The sequence below is a fragment of the Oncorhynchus mykiss genome, chromosome 7 (assembly GCF_057628025.1).
Source record: "Oncorhynchus mykiss isolate SJ-2025 chromosome 7, ASM5762802v1, whole genome shotgun sequence".
NCBI classification, from domain to species: domain Eukaryota; kingdom Metazoa; phylum Chordata; class Actinopteri; order Salmoniformes; family Salmonidae; genus Oncorhynchus; species Oncorhynchus mykiss.
Window position 1 is genome coordinate 85,288,052 of NC_143028.1, and position 19,675 is coordinate 85,307,726.

The 19,675-nt window shown below is 33.1% G+C and overlaps 1 protein-coding gene across 1 annotated transcript in view; it reads right to left on the reverse strand.

Moving 5' to 3' along the window:
• Positions 1-19,675, reverse strand: part of cfap92 (cilia and flagella associated protein 92 (putative)) — a 111,632-nt gene that overhangs the window by 11,279 nt on the left and 80,678 nt on the right. The window contains exons 16-18 of the mRNA XM_036984381.2: positions 12,663-12,948; positions 5,516-5,626; positions 1,114-1,326 (exon numbers count right to left, since the gene is read on the reverse strand). Of these exons, the coding sequence (XP_036840276.2) occupies positions 1,114-1,326; positions 5,516-5,626; positions 12,663-12,948 (610 nt within the window). The remainder of the gene's footprint in view (positions 1-1,113; positions 1,327-5,515; positions 5,627-12,662; positions 12,949-19,675) is intronic.

Consider the following 19,675-nt stretch of genomic DNA (forward strand, 5'->3'; position numbering starts at 1 on the left):
CAATTGGGCTGACCAACCACATTGGCTAACCGGGATATCTGCATTGTGTCCCACCACCCGCCAACCCCTCTTTTACGCTACTGCTACTCTCTGTTCATCATGTATGCATAGTCACTTTAACCATATCTACATGTACATACTACCTCAATCAGCCTGACTAACAGGTATGTAGCCTCGCTACTTTTATAGCCTCGCTACTTTATATAGCCTCTCTACTGTATATAGCCTCTCTACTGTATATAGCCTCGCTACTTTATATAGCCTCTCTACTGTATATAGCCCCTCTACTGTATATAGCCTCGCTACTTTATATAGCCTCTCTACTGTATATAGCCTCTCTACTGTATATAGCCTCGCTACTTTATATAGCCTCTCTACTGTATATAGCCCCTCTACTGTATATAGCCTCTCTACTGTATATAGCCTCTACTGTATATAGCCTCTACTGTATATAGGCTCGCTACTTTATATAGCCTCTCTACTGTATATAGCCTCTCTACTGTATATAGCCTCGCTACTTTATATAGCCTCTCTACTGTATATAGCCCCTCTACTGTATATAGCCTCTCTACTGTATATAGCCTCTACTGTATATAGCCTCTACTGTATATAGGCTCTCTACTTTATATAGCCTCTCTACTGTATATAGCCCCTCTACTGTATATAGCCTCGCTACTGTATATAGCCTGTCTTTTTACCGTTGTTTTATTTCTTTACTGACCTATTGTTTACCTAATACCTTTTTTGCACATTTGGTTAGAGCCTGTAAGTGACAAATAAACTTTGATTTGATTTGATTCTAGGAAGTTTTTCCTAGCCACCTTGATTCTACACCTGCATTGCTTTGCTGTTTGGGGTTTTAGGCTGGGTATGTAAGAAGGGCTTTATAAATACATTTGATTGATTGAATGAATGAGAAGTCTTGTTTTCAGTTGCAGAACATGCTGGTGATGGTGAAGCCTGCTGAAACCTGGGTTGTGAATGTGAATGAATGTGCCTTAATGAATGTGAAAGAATGTGCCTTAATGAATGTGAATGAATGTGCCTTAATGAATGTGACCCTGCTGTAACCGGACCTCTGATCCCTAACCTCTGGGCTATCTATGATATCACCTTCCTGAGCTCGTCCCTGCGGGCCTCATCGGGGTGTTTGGGGTGTTCGTTGGCCTCGATGGAACTCCTGAAGCCTGGGTAGAGGAAGCCATCGTGGGTCCTCCAGGCTGCCCTCCTCTGGGCCTCCCTAGCCTTCCGCTCAGCCTCTACCTCCTGGGGGTCGACTGTAGCGCTGTGGTACTGCTGGTTGTAGGGCCACCTCTGCCCTAAAGACTGCATAGGGAGAGGAAGCAAGTATATTTAGCCCCTCTTGGAAGACAATGGAAGTACACTGAACAAAAATATAAGCACAACATGCAACAATTTAAAGATTTTTACTTAGTTACAGTTCATATAAGAAATGCAGTGTTTTAAAATACATTCATTAGGACCTAATCTATGGATTTCACATGACTGGGAATACAGATATGCATCTGTTGGTCACAGATACCTTTCTTTAAAAAAGTAGGGATGTGGATCAGAAAACCAGTCAGTAGCTGGTGTGACCATCAATTGCCTCATTCAGTGGGACACATCTCCTTTGCATTGAGTTGATCAGGCTGTTGAACATGCTTAATGGTTGACATGTCTGGTGAGTATGCAGGCCATGGATGAACTGGAACATTTTCAGCTTCTAGGAATTGTGTGCAGATCCTTGAGACATGGGGCAGTGCATTATCATGTTGAAACATGAGGTGATGGAGGCGAATGAAGGGCACGACAATGGGCCTCAGGATCTTGTCACGGTATCTCTGTGCATTCAAATGACCATCGATAAAATGCAATTGTGTCCGTAGCTAATGCCTGCTCATACCATAACCTCACTGCCACCATGGGGCACTCGGTTCACAACGCTGACATCAGCAAATCGCTTGCCCACACAACGCCATACAGTACTCTTGTTTTGTACTTTAGACGCTTTTCTTGTTTTGTATCGTTCAATGTTCTTCGTCATTAAACTCACTAACTGCACTTGCTTCCTGACTCCCTGCATTTACATTACAGAAATAAGCTTTTTGTGCGTATGGAACAATTCTGGGATCTTTTATTTCAGCTCATGAAACATGGGACCAACACTTTTCCACACGCCCAGTTGCTGAAACACCCAGATCCTACACTACCCTTTGTGCGTGGGAGCTGTCCTGTCACAACGTCAGCAAAAACTGCATCCATGTGCATACTACTCTAATACTACTCCCCTGCAGAGAGGAACTATGACTTCGGTGATCGATTGCTCCTGGCGGTGAAGTTGGCATTAGAGGAGTGGAGACACCGGCACCACGGACCCGTTTCTCATCCTCATCAACCACCGGAACTTGGAGTACATACGGACAGCGAGGCAGCTGAATCCGGACATCCGCCAGGCTCTGGAGAGGGAACCCGCACCGGCTACCTGTCCTCCAGAGCGCACCTACGTTCCCACTGAGGTAAGAGATTGACTTTTGACATGGGTGCAATCATCCCTTGTCGCTGAACACCCTGGTATCACCCGCACCACTCAATCCATCTCCATTAAGTACTGGCAACCCACCTTGGCGCAGGACGTCTCCTGCTACGTCAACTCCTGCTCCGTATGTACTGTAATGACGTTGCCCTCTTTGGGAACAGCGAGCACCATCCCCCTCCCTCTGTCTCCTACACTCAGGCTGCTGTGACCTCAGGTCGTAAATTCCTGGAGGAAATTATCTCCTCATGGCAACAGTATAGAGAGAGAGTGAGTTTCCATAGAGAGAACAAAGGAATTTCTTCCACCTCACGGAACTTGAGGTCCGAACAACATTTATGTTCTGGAGAAGGTATAAAAGATTGGTGAAGAATCCAGCTACGAACTGGTCCGTTTGGTACGATTTTGTGAAACTCATGGGAGCCAATACGGCCACATTACCATAACGCTGTTTATATAATAGCCTCAGATATGAGGCTTACATCTAATTGTTGTATAAGATGAATGAGTGAGGATGATACTGTTTGTGAAATTGTGTAATGTGATTTTGGACTGTTTAATGAAGGAAACTCCAATTCCCTTTGGAGTTTAACTAAATCAGAGGACTGCCCATGAGCACAGTTAGTTATGGTCTGGCATCCTGGGACAAGCCACTTTCTGCTCTTCCGAATAAAACCCCCACCTTGAGAATTTCTCAACAAACTGTGTTTCTCTCAATCACAAGAGGACAAAGGTTGCAGACCAGCTTACCTCGATAACGAGAGGGCCAAGGTTTGAGTAGATGGCTGAATCTTTTAACCGTACCACATGGTTAAACTCTTAGACTAATCGATACCAACAGAATAAGAATAAGTCTTTGATATTAATTACTAGTCTGCAGCTAGGAATTCGGTATCATTGAACGCGAAGACCGACAACCGCCAAAAAATCTATTCTATAACAACATGAATGAATGTCACTCTGAACTATCCATTCTAGCCACGACAGACAGAAATAGAGAGAGGGCGGACAGACTCTCCAACATACGTTTTTATGCATTTCTGTGAGTTACTTAGTTAGTAAATAAAATATTTTAAGACGATTGATGTATGGATGACTCATAGTGAAGACTGGGTTTGTGCAGATAAGCAACAATTTACGACATTTGGAATGAGACTAACGTGAGGTAAAATAAATAATTCATTAATTAAGAAGACAAATTGATCCGATATTAAAATATCTGAAAAGTTGTATTAGGAAAATTATAACTTTGTAATCTGAATATCTTCCTTGGTGCCCCGACTTCCTAGTTAATTACATTTGCCTGATTAGTTCATCACGAAATGCTAATTACAGAGAATCTTTGATAAAAACTAAAAGTCTTCAGTTAATAATGATAGTAAAGACACGACAGTACCCAAACCAAGTCACCAGCAAGGAAACTCCTTTTCCTCCCCATGCCTCAGCGGCCTTGGATCCATCTGTCGATAGATTTTCACTGATCTTCCCGTTTGATGGTTTCACCACTCTTATGGTTGTTGTGGACAGATACTCCAAATCTAGTAGTTTTATCCCTCTTTCCAGGTCGCTGAGACACTGTTTCAGCATGTCATCCGGCACTATGGCCTTTCGGAGGATATCATCTCCAACGCGGTCCCCAATTCAAGTCACGTGAATGGAGAGCCTTCATGGAGAAGCTGGGGATCACGGTCAGCCTCACATCCAGGTACCGGCTTCAGTCCAATGAGATAATGTTATCTCTCTATAATGTTACATGTAATGTTGTCTCTCTATAATGTTACCTGTAATGTTACCTGTAATGTTATCTCTCTATAATGTTACCTGTAATGGTGTCTCTCTATAATGTTACCTGTAATGTTATCTCTCTATAATGTTACCTGTAATGTTATCTCTCTATAATGTTACCTGTAATGTTGTCTCTCTATAATATTAATGTAATGTTATCTCTCTATAGTGTTACCTGTAATGTTATCTCTCTATAATGTTACCTGTAATGTTGTCTCTCTATAATGTTACCTGTAATGTTGTCTCTCTGTAATGTTACCTCTCTATAATGTTACCTGTAATGTTAGCACTCTATAATGTTACCTGTAATGTTGTCTCTCTATAATGTTAATGTAATGTTATCTCTCTATAATGTTACCTGTAATGTTATCTCTCTATAATGTTACCTGTAATGTTATCTCTCTATAATGTTACCTGTAATGTTATCTCTCTATAATGTTACTTGTAATGTTATCTCTCTATAATGTTACCTGTAATGGTGTCTCTCTATAATGTTACCTGTAATGTTATCTCTCTATAATGTTACCTGTAATGTTGTCTCTCTATAATGTTACCTGTAATGTTATCTCTCTATAATGTTACCTGTAATGTTATCTCTCTATAATGTTACCTGTAATGTTGTCTCTCTATAATGTTACATCTCTGTAATGTACCATGCAACGTTACCTCTGTAATGTTCTCTCTGTTACTTATAATGGTATCTGTCTGTAATGCTCCATACCTGTGTAGAATCAATCTACTTTGTACCATAACCTGCTCCATACCTGTGTAGAATCAATCTACTCTGTACCATAACCTGCTCCATACCTGTGTAGAATCAATCTACTCTGTACCATAACCTGCTCCATACCTGTGTAGAATCAATGTACTTTGTACTACATCCTGCTCCATCCCTGTGTGGCATGTTTCTACCCTGTACCACATCCTGTTCCATCCCAGTGTGGCATGTTTCTACCCTGTACAACATCCTGCTCTATCCCAGTGTAGCATGTTTCTACCCTGTACAACATCCTGCTCCATCCTAGTGTAGCATGTTTCTACCCTGTACTACATCCTGCTCCATCCCAGTGTAGCATGTTTCTACCCTGTACTACATCCTGCTCCATCCCAGTGTAGCATGTTTCTACCCTGTACCATATCCTGCTCCATCCCAGTGTAGCATGTTTCTACCCTGTACCACATCCTGCTCCATACCTGCGTTGTGGTCTGAATGCTGTGTTTTTCGTCATCCAGTGGAGCTAGCACTACTGCAGGGCTGGCCCTCTGCAGCTGAAGACTGGCCTGCTGCACCTCTGCAATGTTAGCCTGAGAATACATATGGATTGGTTGGATCAGAGTTCCTGCAATGAAATGGTATTTGTTAAAAAAAAACATCTAATCAAATCACATTTTATTGGACACATACAGTGCCTTGCGAAAGTATTCGGCCCCCTTGAACTTTGCGACCTTTTGCCACATTTTAGGCTTCAAACATAAAGATAAAAAAATGTATTTTTGTGAAGAATCAACAACAAGTGGGACACAATCATGAAGTGGAACGACATTTATTGGATATTTCAAACTTTTTTAACAAATCAAAAACTGAAAAATTGGGCGTGCAAAATTATTCAGCCCCTTTACTTTCAGTGCAGCAAACTCTCTCCAGAAGTTCAGTGAGGATCTCTGAATGATCCAATGTTGACCTAAATGACTAATGATGATAAATACAATCCACCTGTGTGTAATCAAGTCTCCGTATAAATGCACCTGCACTGTGATAGTCTCAGAGGTCCGTTAAAAGCGCAGAGAGCATCATGAAGAACAAGGAACACACCAGGCAGGTCCGAGATACTGTTGTGAAGAAGTTTAAAGCCGGATTTGGATACAAAAAGATTTCCCAAGCTTTAAACATCCCAAGGAGCACTGTGCAAGCGATAATATTGAAATGGAAGGAGTATCAGACCACTGCAAGTCTACCAAGACCTGGCCGTCCCTCTAAACTTTCAGCTCATACAAGGAGAAGACTGATCAGAGATGCAGCCAAGAGGCCCATGATCACTCTGGATGAACTGCAGAGATCTACAGCTGAGGTGGGAGACTCTGTCCATAGGACAAAAATCAGTCGTATATTGCACAAATCTGGCCTTTATGGAAGAGTGGCAAGAAGAAAGCCATTTCTTAAAGATATCCATAAAAAGTGTTGTTTAAAGTTTGCCTCAAGCCACCTGGGAGACACACCAAACATGTGGAAAAAGGTGCTCTGGTCAGATGAAACCAAAATTGAACTTTTTGGCAACAATGCAAAACGTTATGTTTGGCGTAAAAGCAACACAGCTGAACACACCATCCCCACTGTCAAACATGGTGGTGGCAGCATCATGGTTTGGGCCTGCTTTTCTTCAGCAGGGACAGGGAAGATGGTTAAAATTGATGGGAAGATGGATGGAGCCAAATACAGGACCATTCTGGAAGAAAACCTGATGGAGTCTGCAAAAGACCTGAGACTGGGACGGAGATTTGTCTTCCAACAAGACAATGATCCAAAACATAAAGAAAAATCTACAATGGAATGGTTCAAAAATAAACATATCCAGGTGTTAGAATGGCCAAGTCAAAGTCCAGACCTGAATCCAATCGAGAATCTGTGGAAAGAACTGAAAACTGCTGTTCACAAATGCTCTCCATCCAACCTCACTGAGCTCGAGCTGTTTTGCAAGGAGGAATGGGAAAAAATTTCAGTCTCTCGATGTGCAAAACTGATAGAGACATACCCCAAGCGACTTACAGCTGTAATCGCAGCAAAAGGTGGCGCTACAAAGTATTAACTTAAGGGGGCTGAATAATTTTACACGCCCAATTTTTCAGTTTTTTATTTGTTAAAAAAGTTTGAAATATCCAATAAATGTCGTTCCACTTCATGATTGTGTCCCAATTGTTGTTGATTCTTCACAAAAAAATACAGTTTTATATCTTTATGTTTGAAGCCTGAAATGTGGCAAAAGGTCGCAAAGTTCAAGGGGGCCGAATACTTTCGCAAGGCACTGTACATGCGTTTAGCAGGTATAGCGAAATGCCCCTTGGCAACTTTATTTATTTAGCCTGGTCCTACATCTGTTTGTGCTGTCCATTAGTCTGGTCTCAGAGCAAAACGTATTATATCTTACTAAAATCTATTTAGTATGTGTTACAGGCTTTGGTTTTTCCATTTATATTTATATTTTAAGGTTGGGCGCACCGATTGCCGTCACCTCGTTAGTCATAATGTGTTACACCTGTGCTGGTTTGTCACCTCTTTAGTGGGAAGGTGTTTCACCTGTGCTGGTTGAGGTGTTATTTAAGTGTCTGGCCCAGTGCTCCAGTTGTCTTGAGAGATGTGGAGGGTAAACACCTTCAGTTGGCGCTCCCTATTTTGATTTCTAGACAAACAATTCTTTATCTGATCTTCCCTGTTTTCCTCTTTGCTCCACTTTTTGGTTTGATTCCTGTCTTTATGTGTTGGTGTCTTTTAGGTTCTAGTTGTTATTGCTAGTCAACTGTCAGTGGACACTCCCATGAGTGTCTTTCAGAAGCCCTCTGAAAACCCCTCCTGTTTCATTTAGGGTTTGCTCAGTGACTCTGCAGAACACTGTTTGTTTTGTCTCCGCCAGTTTGTCATTACTGCCGTGAGAAATTGTCTCTGTGTCCTACGTTGAGATAAAAAACCTTCTTATGGGAGCAGTCCAGCCCATTAAGTCTGGTCTATCTCCATAACAAGATTTTGAATCAGATATGTATGGACCCTTTGTTTCAGATGGGTTTGTGTCTCTGCAGAGGGGAGATGCTGGTAAGCAGCCGGAGAAGATACTGTGAGACATTGGGGCAGCCCAGTCCTTCATTTTGGAGGGTGTTTTGCCTTTGTCTGAAACTTCAGCAACTGGTTAAAGTGTGTTAGTGGAGATGGGTTGCATGGAAGATCCTTTGTATCATGTACAATGCGAATCTGATCTTTTATCTGGTTTATTCTTGTATTTGTGGTATTGACCTGTTGAGCTGTCCGTTTGAACTACTTATTTTATTAAAACTGCGTTGTTGGTTAAGGGCTTCTAAGTAAGAATTTCAATGTACACCTGTTGTATTCGGTGCATGTGACAAATACAATTTCATTTGCAATTTCATTTTTTTTTTTTTACTGTTTTTGCTTTGTCATTATGGGGTATTGTATTTAGATTGATGAGGGGGAAAAACTATTTTATCCATTTTATATTAATATTAAGGCTAACATAGTGGAAAAAGTCATGGGGTCTGAACTTTCCGAATGCACAGTATTTCACGATTGCTATTGCATTGGTAGGCCAATGTAATGTAACGTAGAGTAACATATCATACTAAATGGAGTGGCGCAAATATTTAAATATATATTTTGCTCTGAGACCAAATTGTGTCCATAGCATTTGGCAAGACAGCACAAACAGATCACGTGACAGGGCAATTATTTAATCATTATTAGCCTGGTTCAGACCTTGATGTACCAACTCCTCTGATGATCGTTTTCTTTCCTTCACACACTCTCTAAACTACCACACACACACACACACACACACACACACATTCACTCCTCTCTCTCTCTCACACATGTACTCCTCTTGCTCTCTCTCTCTCACACTCTCTCTCCTACATATGGAGATCTGGTACCAGGCTATACTGTACATAGCATAACATAATATAGCATAATATAATATAATACAGCATAATATAATATAGCATAACATTATATAGCATAGCATTATATAGCATAACATAATATAGCATAGCATAATATAGCATAATATAACATAACATAGCATAATATAATAAAGCATAACATAATATAGCATAATATAACATAATACAGCATAGCATAATATAATATAATACAGCATAATATAATATAGCATAACATTATATAGCATAATATAACATAATATAGCATAGCATTATATAGCATAACATAATATAATACAGCATAGCATTATATAGCATAACATAATATAGCATAACATAATATAACATAATATAACATAACATAGCATAACATAATAAAGCATAACATAATATAGCATAATACAGCATAGCATAATATAATATAATACAGCATAATATAATATAGCATAACATTATATAGCATAATATAACATAATATAGCATAGCATTATATAGCATAACATAATATAGCATAATATAACATAATATAACATTACATAGCATAACATAATATAGCATAATATAATATAATACAGCATAATATAATATAGCATAACATTATATAGCATAATATAACATAATATAACATAATATAGCGTAATATAACATAATTTAGCATAGCATTATATAGCATAACATAATACAGCATAGCATTATATAGCATAACATAATATAGCATAACATAATATAGCATAACATAATATAGCATAATATAGCATAATATAATATAGCATAATATAACACAACATAGCATAACATAATATAATATAACATAATACAGCATAATATAACATAGCATAACATTTTATATCATAATATATCATAACATAGCATAACATAATATAGTATAACATAATATAGCGTAATATAGAATTGCATAATATGGCATACATTATATAGCATAATATAACATAACATAGCATAACATAATATAGCATTATATAGAATTGCATAATATGGCATAACATTATGCTGTATCATGATAATATAGCATAACATAATATAGCATAACATAATATAACATAACATAGCATAACATAGCATAACATAATATAGTATAACATAATATAGCATAATATAGAATTGCATAATATGGCATAATATAGAATAGCATAATATAGCATAACATAATATAGCATAACATTATATAGCATAACATTATATAGCATAACATAATGTAGCATAACATAATATAGCAGAGCATAATATAGCATATAATAACATAATACAGCATAATATAGCATATAATAACAGAATACAGCATAATATAGCATAACATAATATAGAATAGCATAATATAGCATATAATAACATACAGCATAATATAGCATAACATAATATAGCAGAGCATAATATAGCATAACATAATATAGCATAGCATAATATAGCATAGCATAATATAGCATATCATAATATAGCATATCATAATATAGCAGAGCATAATATAGCATAACATAATATAGCATAGCATAATATAGCATAGCATAATATAGCATAGATAAAATAATATAGCATATAATAACATAATACATTATAATTGAGCATAACACAATATAGCATAGTATAATATAGCATAACATAATATAGCATAGAATAATATAGCATAAAATAACATAATATAGCATAACATAATATAGCATAGCATAACAGAGCATACATCTTCTTATGGCTGGGGGCAGTATTGAGTAGCTTGGATGAATAAGGGGCCCAGAGTGAACTGCCTGCTACTCGGTCCCAGTTGCTAATATATGCATATCATTAGTACATTTGGATAGAAAACACTCTGAAGTTTCTAAAACTGTTTGAATGATGTCTGTGAGTATAACAGAACTCATATGGCAGGCAAAAACCTGACAAAAAAAAATTCAAACAGGAAGTGGGAAATCTGAGGTTGGTCGATTTTCAACTCAGCCCCTATCGAAGATGCAGTGGGATATTGGTTATGTTGCACTTCCTAAGGCTTCCACTAGATGTAAACAGTCTTTAGAAACTTGTTTGATGCTTCTACTGTGAGTTGGGGCCGAATGAGAGGGGAATGAGTCAGAGGTCTGGCAGCAGCCTCGAGATCAGTCTCTCGCGCTCACGTGAGAGGGAGCTCTGTTCCATTGCTTCTCTACAGACACTTCATGTGTAACATGAAGTCCTATGAGTGTCATCTGATGAAGATCATCAAAGGTAAGTGATTAATTTCTCTATTTCTGTTTTTTTTTTTTTTTTGGCTGGAAAAATGGCTGTGTTTTTCTGTGGCTTGGTGGTGACCTAACATAATCGTTTGCAGTGCTTCCGCTGTAAAGCCTTTGTTAAATCAGACACTGTGGATGGATTAATGAGAATTTTATCTTTGAAATTGTGTAAAATACTTGTATGCTTGAGGAATTTTAATTATGAGATTTTTGTTGTTTTGAATATGGATTTCAGCCCTAAGAAGATAATATAGCACAGCATAATATAATACATAATACAGCATAGCATAATATAGCATAACATAATAGCGATTAGCACAGCATTATATGATATAACAAAGTACAGCATAACGTAATATAGCATAATATAGCATAACATAATATAGCATAACATAATAGCGATTAGCACAGCATAATATAATATAACATAATATAGCAATACATAATATAACATAATATAGCATAACATAATATAATATAATATAGCATAATATAACATAATATAACATAATATTACATAATACAGCATAACATAATATAACATAATATAGCATAATATAATAATACATAATACAGCATGACATAATATAACATAATATAGCAATACACAACATAATATAGCATAATATAGCATAATATAACATAATATATCATAATATTATATAATACAGCATGACATAATATAACATAATATAGCAATACACAACATAATATAGCATAATATAACATAATATATCATAATATTACATAATACAGCATGACATAATATAGCATAATATAGCATAACATAACATAGCGTAATATAACATAATATAGCATAACAGAATATAAAATAGCATAATATAGCATAATATAATATAGCATGATATAATAATATAACATAATACAGCATAACATAATATAACAGAACATAACATAGCATAATATTTCATAACAGAATATAAAATAGAATAATATAGCATAACATAATAGCGATTAGCATAGCATAATATAGCATAACATAATATAGCACAACATAATATTGATTAGTATAGCATAATGTAGCATAACATAATATAGCACAACATAATATTGATTAGTATAGCATAATGTAGCATAACATAATATAGCACAACATAATATTGATTAGCATAGCATAATATAGCATAACATAATATAGCACAACATAATATTGATTAGTATAGCATAATATAGCATAACATAATATAGCATAACATAATAGCGATTAGCATAGCATAATATAGCATAACATAATATAGCACAACATAATATTGATTAGTATAGCATAATGTAGCATAACATAAAATGACAAAAATAGAATAACATAACATAGCGTAATATAGATTTTACATAACATATTATATCATAACATAAAATAGCTTAAAATGGCATAGCATTGCATAACATAACATAGCATAAACAGGGATAGTATAGCGTAACGTAACACAAGACACCACAACCTGTATAAAATCTTTGGTGAGTTTGTTCATCTGCTGGTTGGAGAGATAATGTTTCCACTGTAAATAGGGAGCATTGTGTGTATCCACGTGGCATTGTGTGTTCTCTGAGCCATGGTGTAACAACACATCAACCTCTGCTGCACCACTACCCAGCAGCCTCTGCTGCCACCTCCCAGGGTGCACCGCTCCAAACTCCTTGGTCATGGAGAGGACCATCTCAGCCGACGGGAACAGATTGTTCTGGACAACGTCCTTCATCTTCCTCAGCTGGACCAGCAGGCTCAACCTGAGGAATCATAAACAACTATATTAACCATATACAACTATAACACATACTATCAGCAAGCTCAACCTGAAGAATCATAAACAACTATATTAACCACATACAACTATATTAACCACATACAACTATATTAACCACATACAACTATATTAACCACATACAACTATATTAACCACTTAACTATATTAACCACTTAACTATATTAACCACTTAACTATATTAACCACATACAACTATATTAACCACATACAACTATATTAACCACATACAACTATATTAACCACATACAACTATATTAACCACTTAACTATATTAACCACATACAACTATATTAACCACTTAACTATATTAACCACATACAACTATATTAACCACTTAACTATATTAACCACATACAACTATATTAACCACATACAACTATATTAACCACTTAACTATATTAACCATATACAACTATATTAACCACTTAACTATATTAACCACATACAACTATATTAACCACATACAACTATATTAACCACTTAACTATATTAACCACTTAACTATATTAACCATATACAACTATATTAACCACATACAACTATATTAACCACTTAACTATATTAACCACATACAACTATATTAACCACATACAACTATATTAATATAGTTAAGTGGTTAATATAGTTGTATATGGTTAATATAGTTGTATGTGGTTAATATAGTTGTATGTGGTTAATATAGTTGTATGTGGTTAATATAGTTAAGTGGTTAATATAGTTGTATGTGGTTAATATAGTTGTATGTGGTTAATATAGTTGTATGTGGTTAATATAGTTAAGTGGTTAATATAGTTGTATGTGGTTAATATAGTTGTATGTGGTTAATATAGTTGTATGTGGTTAATATAGTTAAGTGGTTAATATAGTTAAGTGGTTAATATAGTTGTATGTGGTTAATATAGTTGTATGTGGTTAATATAGTTGTATGTGGTTAATATAGTTGTATGTGGTTAATATAGTTAAGTGGTTAATATAGTTGTATGTGGTTAATATAGTTGTATGTGGTTAATATAGTTGTATGTGGTTAATATAGTTAAGTGGTTAATATAGTTGTATGTGGTTAATATAGTTGTATGTGGTTAATATAGTTGTATGTGGTTAATATAGTTGTATGTGGTTAATATAGTTAAGTGGTTAATATAGTTAAGTGGTTAATATAGTTGTATGTGGTTAATATAGTTATGTGGTTAATATAGTTAAGTGGTTAATATAGTTGTATGTGGTTAATATAGTTAAGTGGTTAATATAGTTAAGTGGTTAATATAGTTGTATGTGGTTAATATAGTTAAGTGGTTAATATAGTTAAGTGGTTAATATAGTTGTATGTGGTTAATATAGTTGTATGTGGTTAATATAGTTATATGTGGTTAATATAGTTAAGTGGTTAATATAGTTGTATGTGGTTAATATAGTTGTATGTGGTTAATATAGTTAAGTGGTTAATATAGTTAAGTGGTTAATATAGTTAAGTGGTTAATATAGTTGTATGTGGTTAATATAGTTGTATGTGGTTAATATAGTTGTATGTGGTTAATATAGTTGTATGTGGTTAATACAGTTAAGTGGTTAATATAGTTGTATGTGGTTAATATAGTTAAGTGGTTAATATAGTTGTATGTGGTTAATATAGTTGTATGTGGTTAATATAGTTGTATGTGGTTAATATAGTTAAGTGGTTAATATAGTTGTATGTGGTTAATATAGTTGTATATGGTTAATATAGTTGTATGTGGTTAATACAGTTAAGTGGTTAATATAGTTGTATGTGGTTAATATAGTTAAGTGGTTAATATAGTTGTATGTGGTTAATATAGTTAAGTGGTTAATATGGTTGTATGTGGTTAATATAGTTGTATGTGGTTAATACAGTTAAGTGGTTAATATAGTTGTATGTGGTTAATATAGTTAAGTGGTTAATATAGTTGTATGTGGTTAATATAGTTGTATGTGGTTAATATAGTTGTATGTGGTTAATATAGTTAAGTGGTTAATATAGTTGTATATGGTTAATATAGTTAAGTGGTTAATATAGTTGTATGTGGTTAATATAGTTGTATATGGTTAATATAGTTGTATGTGGTTAATATAGTTGTATGTGGTTAATATAGTTAAGTGGTTAATATAGTTGTATGTGGTTAATATAGTTGTATGTGGTTAATATAGTTAAGTGGTTAATATGGTTGTATGTGGTTAATATAGTTGTATGTGGTTAATATAGTTAAGTGGTTAATATAGTTAAGTGGTTAATATAGTTATGTGGTTAATATAGTTAAGTGGTTAATATAGTTAAGTGGTTAATATAGTTGTATGTGGTTAATATAGTTGTATGTGGTTAATATAGTTGTATGTGGTTAATATAGTTGTATGTGGTTAATATAGTTAAGTGGTTAATATAGTTGTATGTGGTTAATATAGTTGTATGTGGTTAATATAGTTGTATGTGGTTAATATAGTTAAGTGGTTAATATAGTTGTATGTGGTTAATATAGTTGTATGTGGTTAATATAGTTGTATGTGGTTAATATAGTTGTATGTGGTTAATATAGTTAAGTGGTTAATATAGTTAAGTGGTTAATATAGTTGTATGTGGTTAATATAGTTAAGTGGTTAATATAGTTAAGTGGTTAATATAGTTGTATGTGGTTAATATAGTTAAGTGGTTAATATAGTTAAGTGGTTAATATAGTTGTATGTGGTTAATATAGTTGTATGTGGTTAATATAGTTGTATGTGGTTAATATAGTTGTATATGGTTAATATAGTTAAGTGGTTAATATAGTTGTATGTGGTTAATATAGTTGTATGTGGTTAATATAGTTGTATGTGGTTAATATAGTTGTATGTGGTTAATATAGTTGTATGTGGTTAATATAGTTGTATGTGGTTAATATAGTTAAGTGGTTAATATGGTTGTATGTGGTTAATATAGTTGTATGTGGTTAATATAGTTAAGTGGTTAATATAGTTGTATGTGGTTAATATAGTTAAGTGGTTAATATGGTTGTATGTGGTTAATATAGTTGTATGTGGTTAATATAGTTAAGTGGTTAACCACTTAACTATATTAATATAGTTGTATGTGGTTAATATAGTTGTATGTGGTTAATATAGTTAAGTGGTTAATATAGTTGTATGTGGTTAATATAGTTGTATGTGGTTAATATAGTTAAGTGGTTAATATAGTTAAGTGGTTAATATAGTTGTATATGGTTAATATAGTTATATGGTTAATATAGTTAAGTGGTTAATATAGTTATATGGTTAATATAGTTAAGTGGTTAATATAGTTGTATGTGGTTAATATAGTTGTATGTGGTTAATATAGTTAAGTGGTTAATATAGTTGTATATGGTTAATATAGTTAAGTGGTTAATATAGTTGTATGTGGTTAATATAGTTAAGTGGTTAATATAGTTGTATGTGGTTAATATAGTTAAGTGGTTAATATAGTTAAGTGGTTAATATAGTTGTATGTGGTTAATATAGTTAAGTGGTTAATATAGTTAAGTGGTTAATATAGTTGTATGTGGTTAATATAGTTGTATGTGGTTAATATAGTTATATGTGGTTAATATAGTTAAGTGGTTAATATAGTTGTATGTGGTTAATATAGTTGTATGTGGTTAATATAGTTAAGTGGTTAATATAGTTAAGTGGTTAATATAGTTAAGTGGTTAATATAGTTGTATGTGGTTAATATAGTTGTATGTGGTTAATATAGTTGTATGTGGTTAATATAGTTGTATGTGGTTAATACAGTTAAGTGGTTAATATAGTTGTATGTGGTTAATATAGTTAAGTGGTTAATATAGTTGTATGTGGTTAATATAGTTGTATGTGGTTAATATAGTTGTATGTGGTTAATATAGTTAAGTGGTTAATATAGTTGTATGTGGTTAATATAGTTGTATATGGTTAATATAGTTGTATGTGGTTAATACAGTTAAGTGGTTAATATAGTTGTATGTGGTTAATATAGTTAAGTGGTTAATATAGTTGTATGTGGTTAATATAGTTAAGTGGTTAATATGGTTGTATGTGGTTAATATAGTTGTATGTGGTTAATACAGTTAAGTGGTTAATATAGTTGTATGTGGTTAATATAGTTAAGTGGTTAATATAGTTGTATGTGGTTAATATAGTTGTATGTGGTTAATATAGTTGTATGTGGTTAATATAGTTAAGTGGTTAATATAGTTGTATATGGTTAATATAGTTAAGTGGTTAATATAGTTGTATGTGGTTAATATAGTTGTATATGGTTAATATAGTTGTATGTGGTTAATATAGTTGTATGTGGTTAATATAGTTAAGTGGTTAATATAGTTGTATGTGGTTAATATAGTTGTATGTGGTTAATATAGTTAAGTGGTTAATATGGTTGTATGTGGTTAATATAGTTGTATGTGGTTAATATAGTTAAGTGGTTAATATAGTTAAGTGGTTAATATAGTTGTATGTGGTTAATATAGTTGTATGTGGTTAATATAGTTGTAAGTGGTTAATATAGTTGTAAGTGGTTAATATAGTTGTAAGTGGTTAATATAGTTGTAAGTGGTTAATATAGTTAAGTGGTTAATATAGTTGTATGTGGTTAATATAGTTGTATGTGGTTAATATAGTTGTATGTGGTTAATATAGTTGTAAGTGGTTAATATAGTTAAGTGGTTAATATAGTTGTATATGGTTAATATAGTTGTATGTGGTTAATATAGTTATGTGGTTAATATAGTTATGTGGTTAATATAGTTGTATGTGGTTAATATAGTTGTATGTGGTTAATATAGTTGTATGTGGTTAATATAGTTGTATGTGGTTAATATAGTTGTATGTGGTTAATATAGTTAAGTGGTTAATATGGTTGTATGTGGTTAATATAGTTAAGTGGTTAATATAGTTGTATGTGGTTAATATAGTTGTATGTGGTTAATATAGTTGTATGTGGTTAATATAGTTAAGTGGTTAATATAGTTATGTGGTTAATATAGTTAAGTGGTTAATATAGTTGTATGTGGTTAATATAGTTAAGTGGTTAATATAGTTGTATGTGGTTAATATAGTTGTATGTGGTTAATATAGTTGTATGTGGTTAATATAGTTGTATGTGGTTAATATAGTTGTATGTGGTTATATATAGTTGTATGTGGTTAATATAGTTAACCAACACTTAACTATATTAACCACACGATAACTATATTAACCACATACAACTATATTAACCACATACAACTATATTAACCACTTAACTATTAAACCACATACAACTATATTAACCACATACAACTATATTAACCACATACAACTATATTAACCACATACAACTATATTAACCACTTAACTATATTAACCACATACAACTATATTAACCACATACAACTATATTAACCACTTAACTATATTAACCACATACAACTATATTAACCACATACAACTATATTAACCACTTAACTATATTAACCACATACAACTATATTAACCACTTAACTATATTAACCATATACAACTATATTAACCACTTAACTATATTAACCACATACAACTATATTAACCACATACAACTATATTAACCACATACAACTATATTAACCACTTAACTATATTAACCACATACAACTATATTAACCACATACAACTATATTAACCACTTAACTATATTAACCACATACAACTATATTAACCACATACAACTATATTAACCACATACAACTATATTAACCACATACAACTATATTAACCACATACAACTATATTAACCACATACAACTATATTAACCACATACAACTATATTAACCACATACAACTATATTAACCACATACAACTATATTAACCACTTAACTATATTAACCACATACAACTATATTAACCACATACAACTATATTAACCACATACAACTATATTAACCACATACAACTATATTAACCACTTAACTATATTAACCACATACAACTATATTAACCACTTAACTATATTAACCACATACAACTATATTAACCACATACAACTATATTAACCACTTAACTATATTAACCACATACAACTATATTAACCACATACAACTATATTAACCACATACAACTATATTAACCACTTAACTATATTAACCACTTAACTATATTAACCACATACAACTATATTAACCACATACAACTATATTAACCACATACAACTATATTAACCACATACAACCATATTAACCACATACAACTATATTAACCACATACAACTATATTAACCACATACAACCATATTAACCACATACAACTATATTAACCACATACAACTATATTAACCACATACAACTATATTAACCACTTAACTATATTAACCACATACAACTATATTAACCACATACAACTATATTAACCACATACAACTATATTAACCACATACAACTATATTAACCACTTAACTATATTAACCACTTAACTATATTAACCACATACAACTATATTAACCACTTAACTATATTAACCACATACAACTATATTAACCACATACAACTATATTAACCACTTAACTATATTAACCACATACAACTATATTAACCACATACAACTATATTAACCACTTAACTATATTAACCACATACAACTATATTAACCACATACAACTATATTAACCACATACAACTATATTAACCACATACAACTATATTAACCACATACAACTATATTAACCACATACAA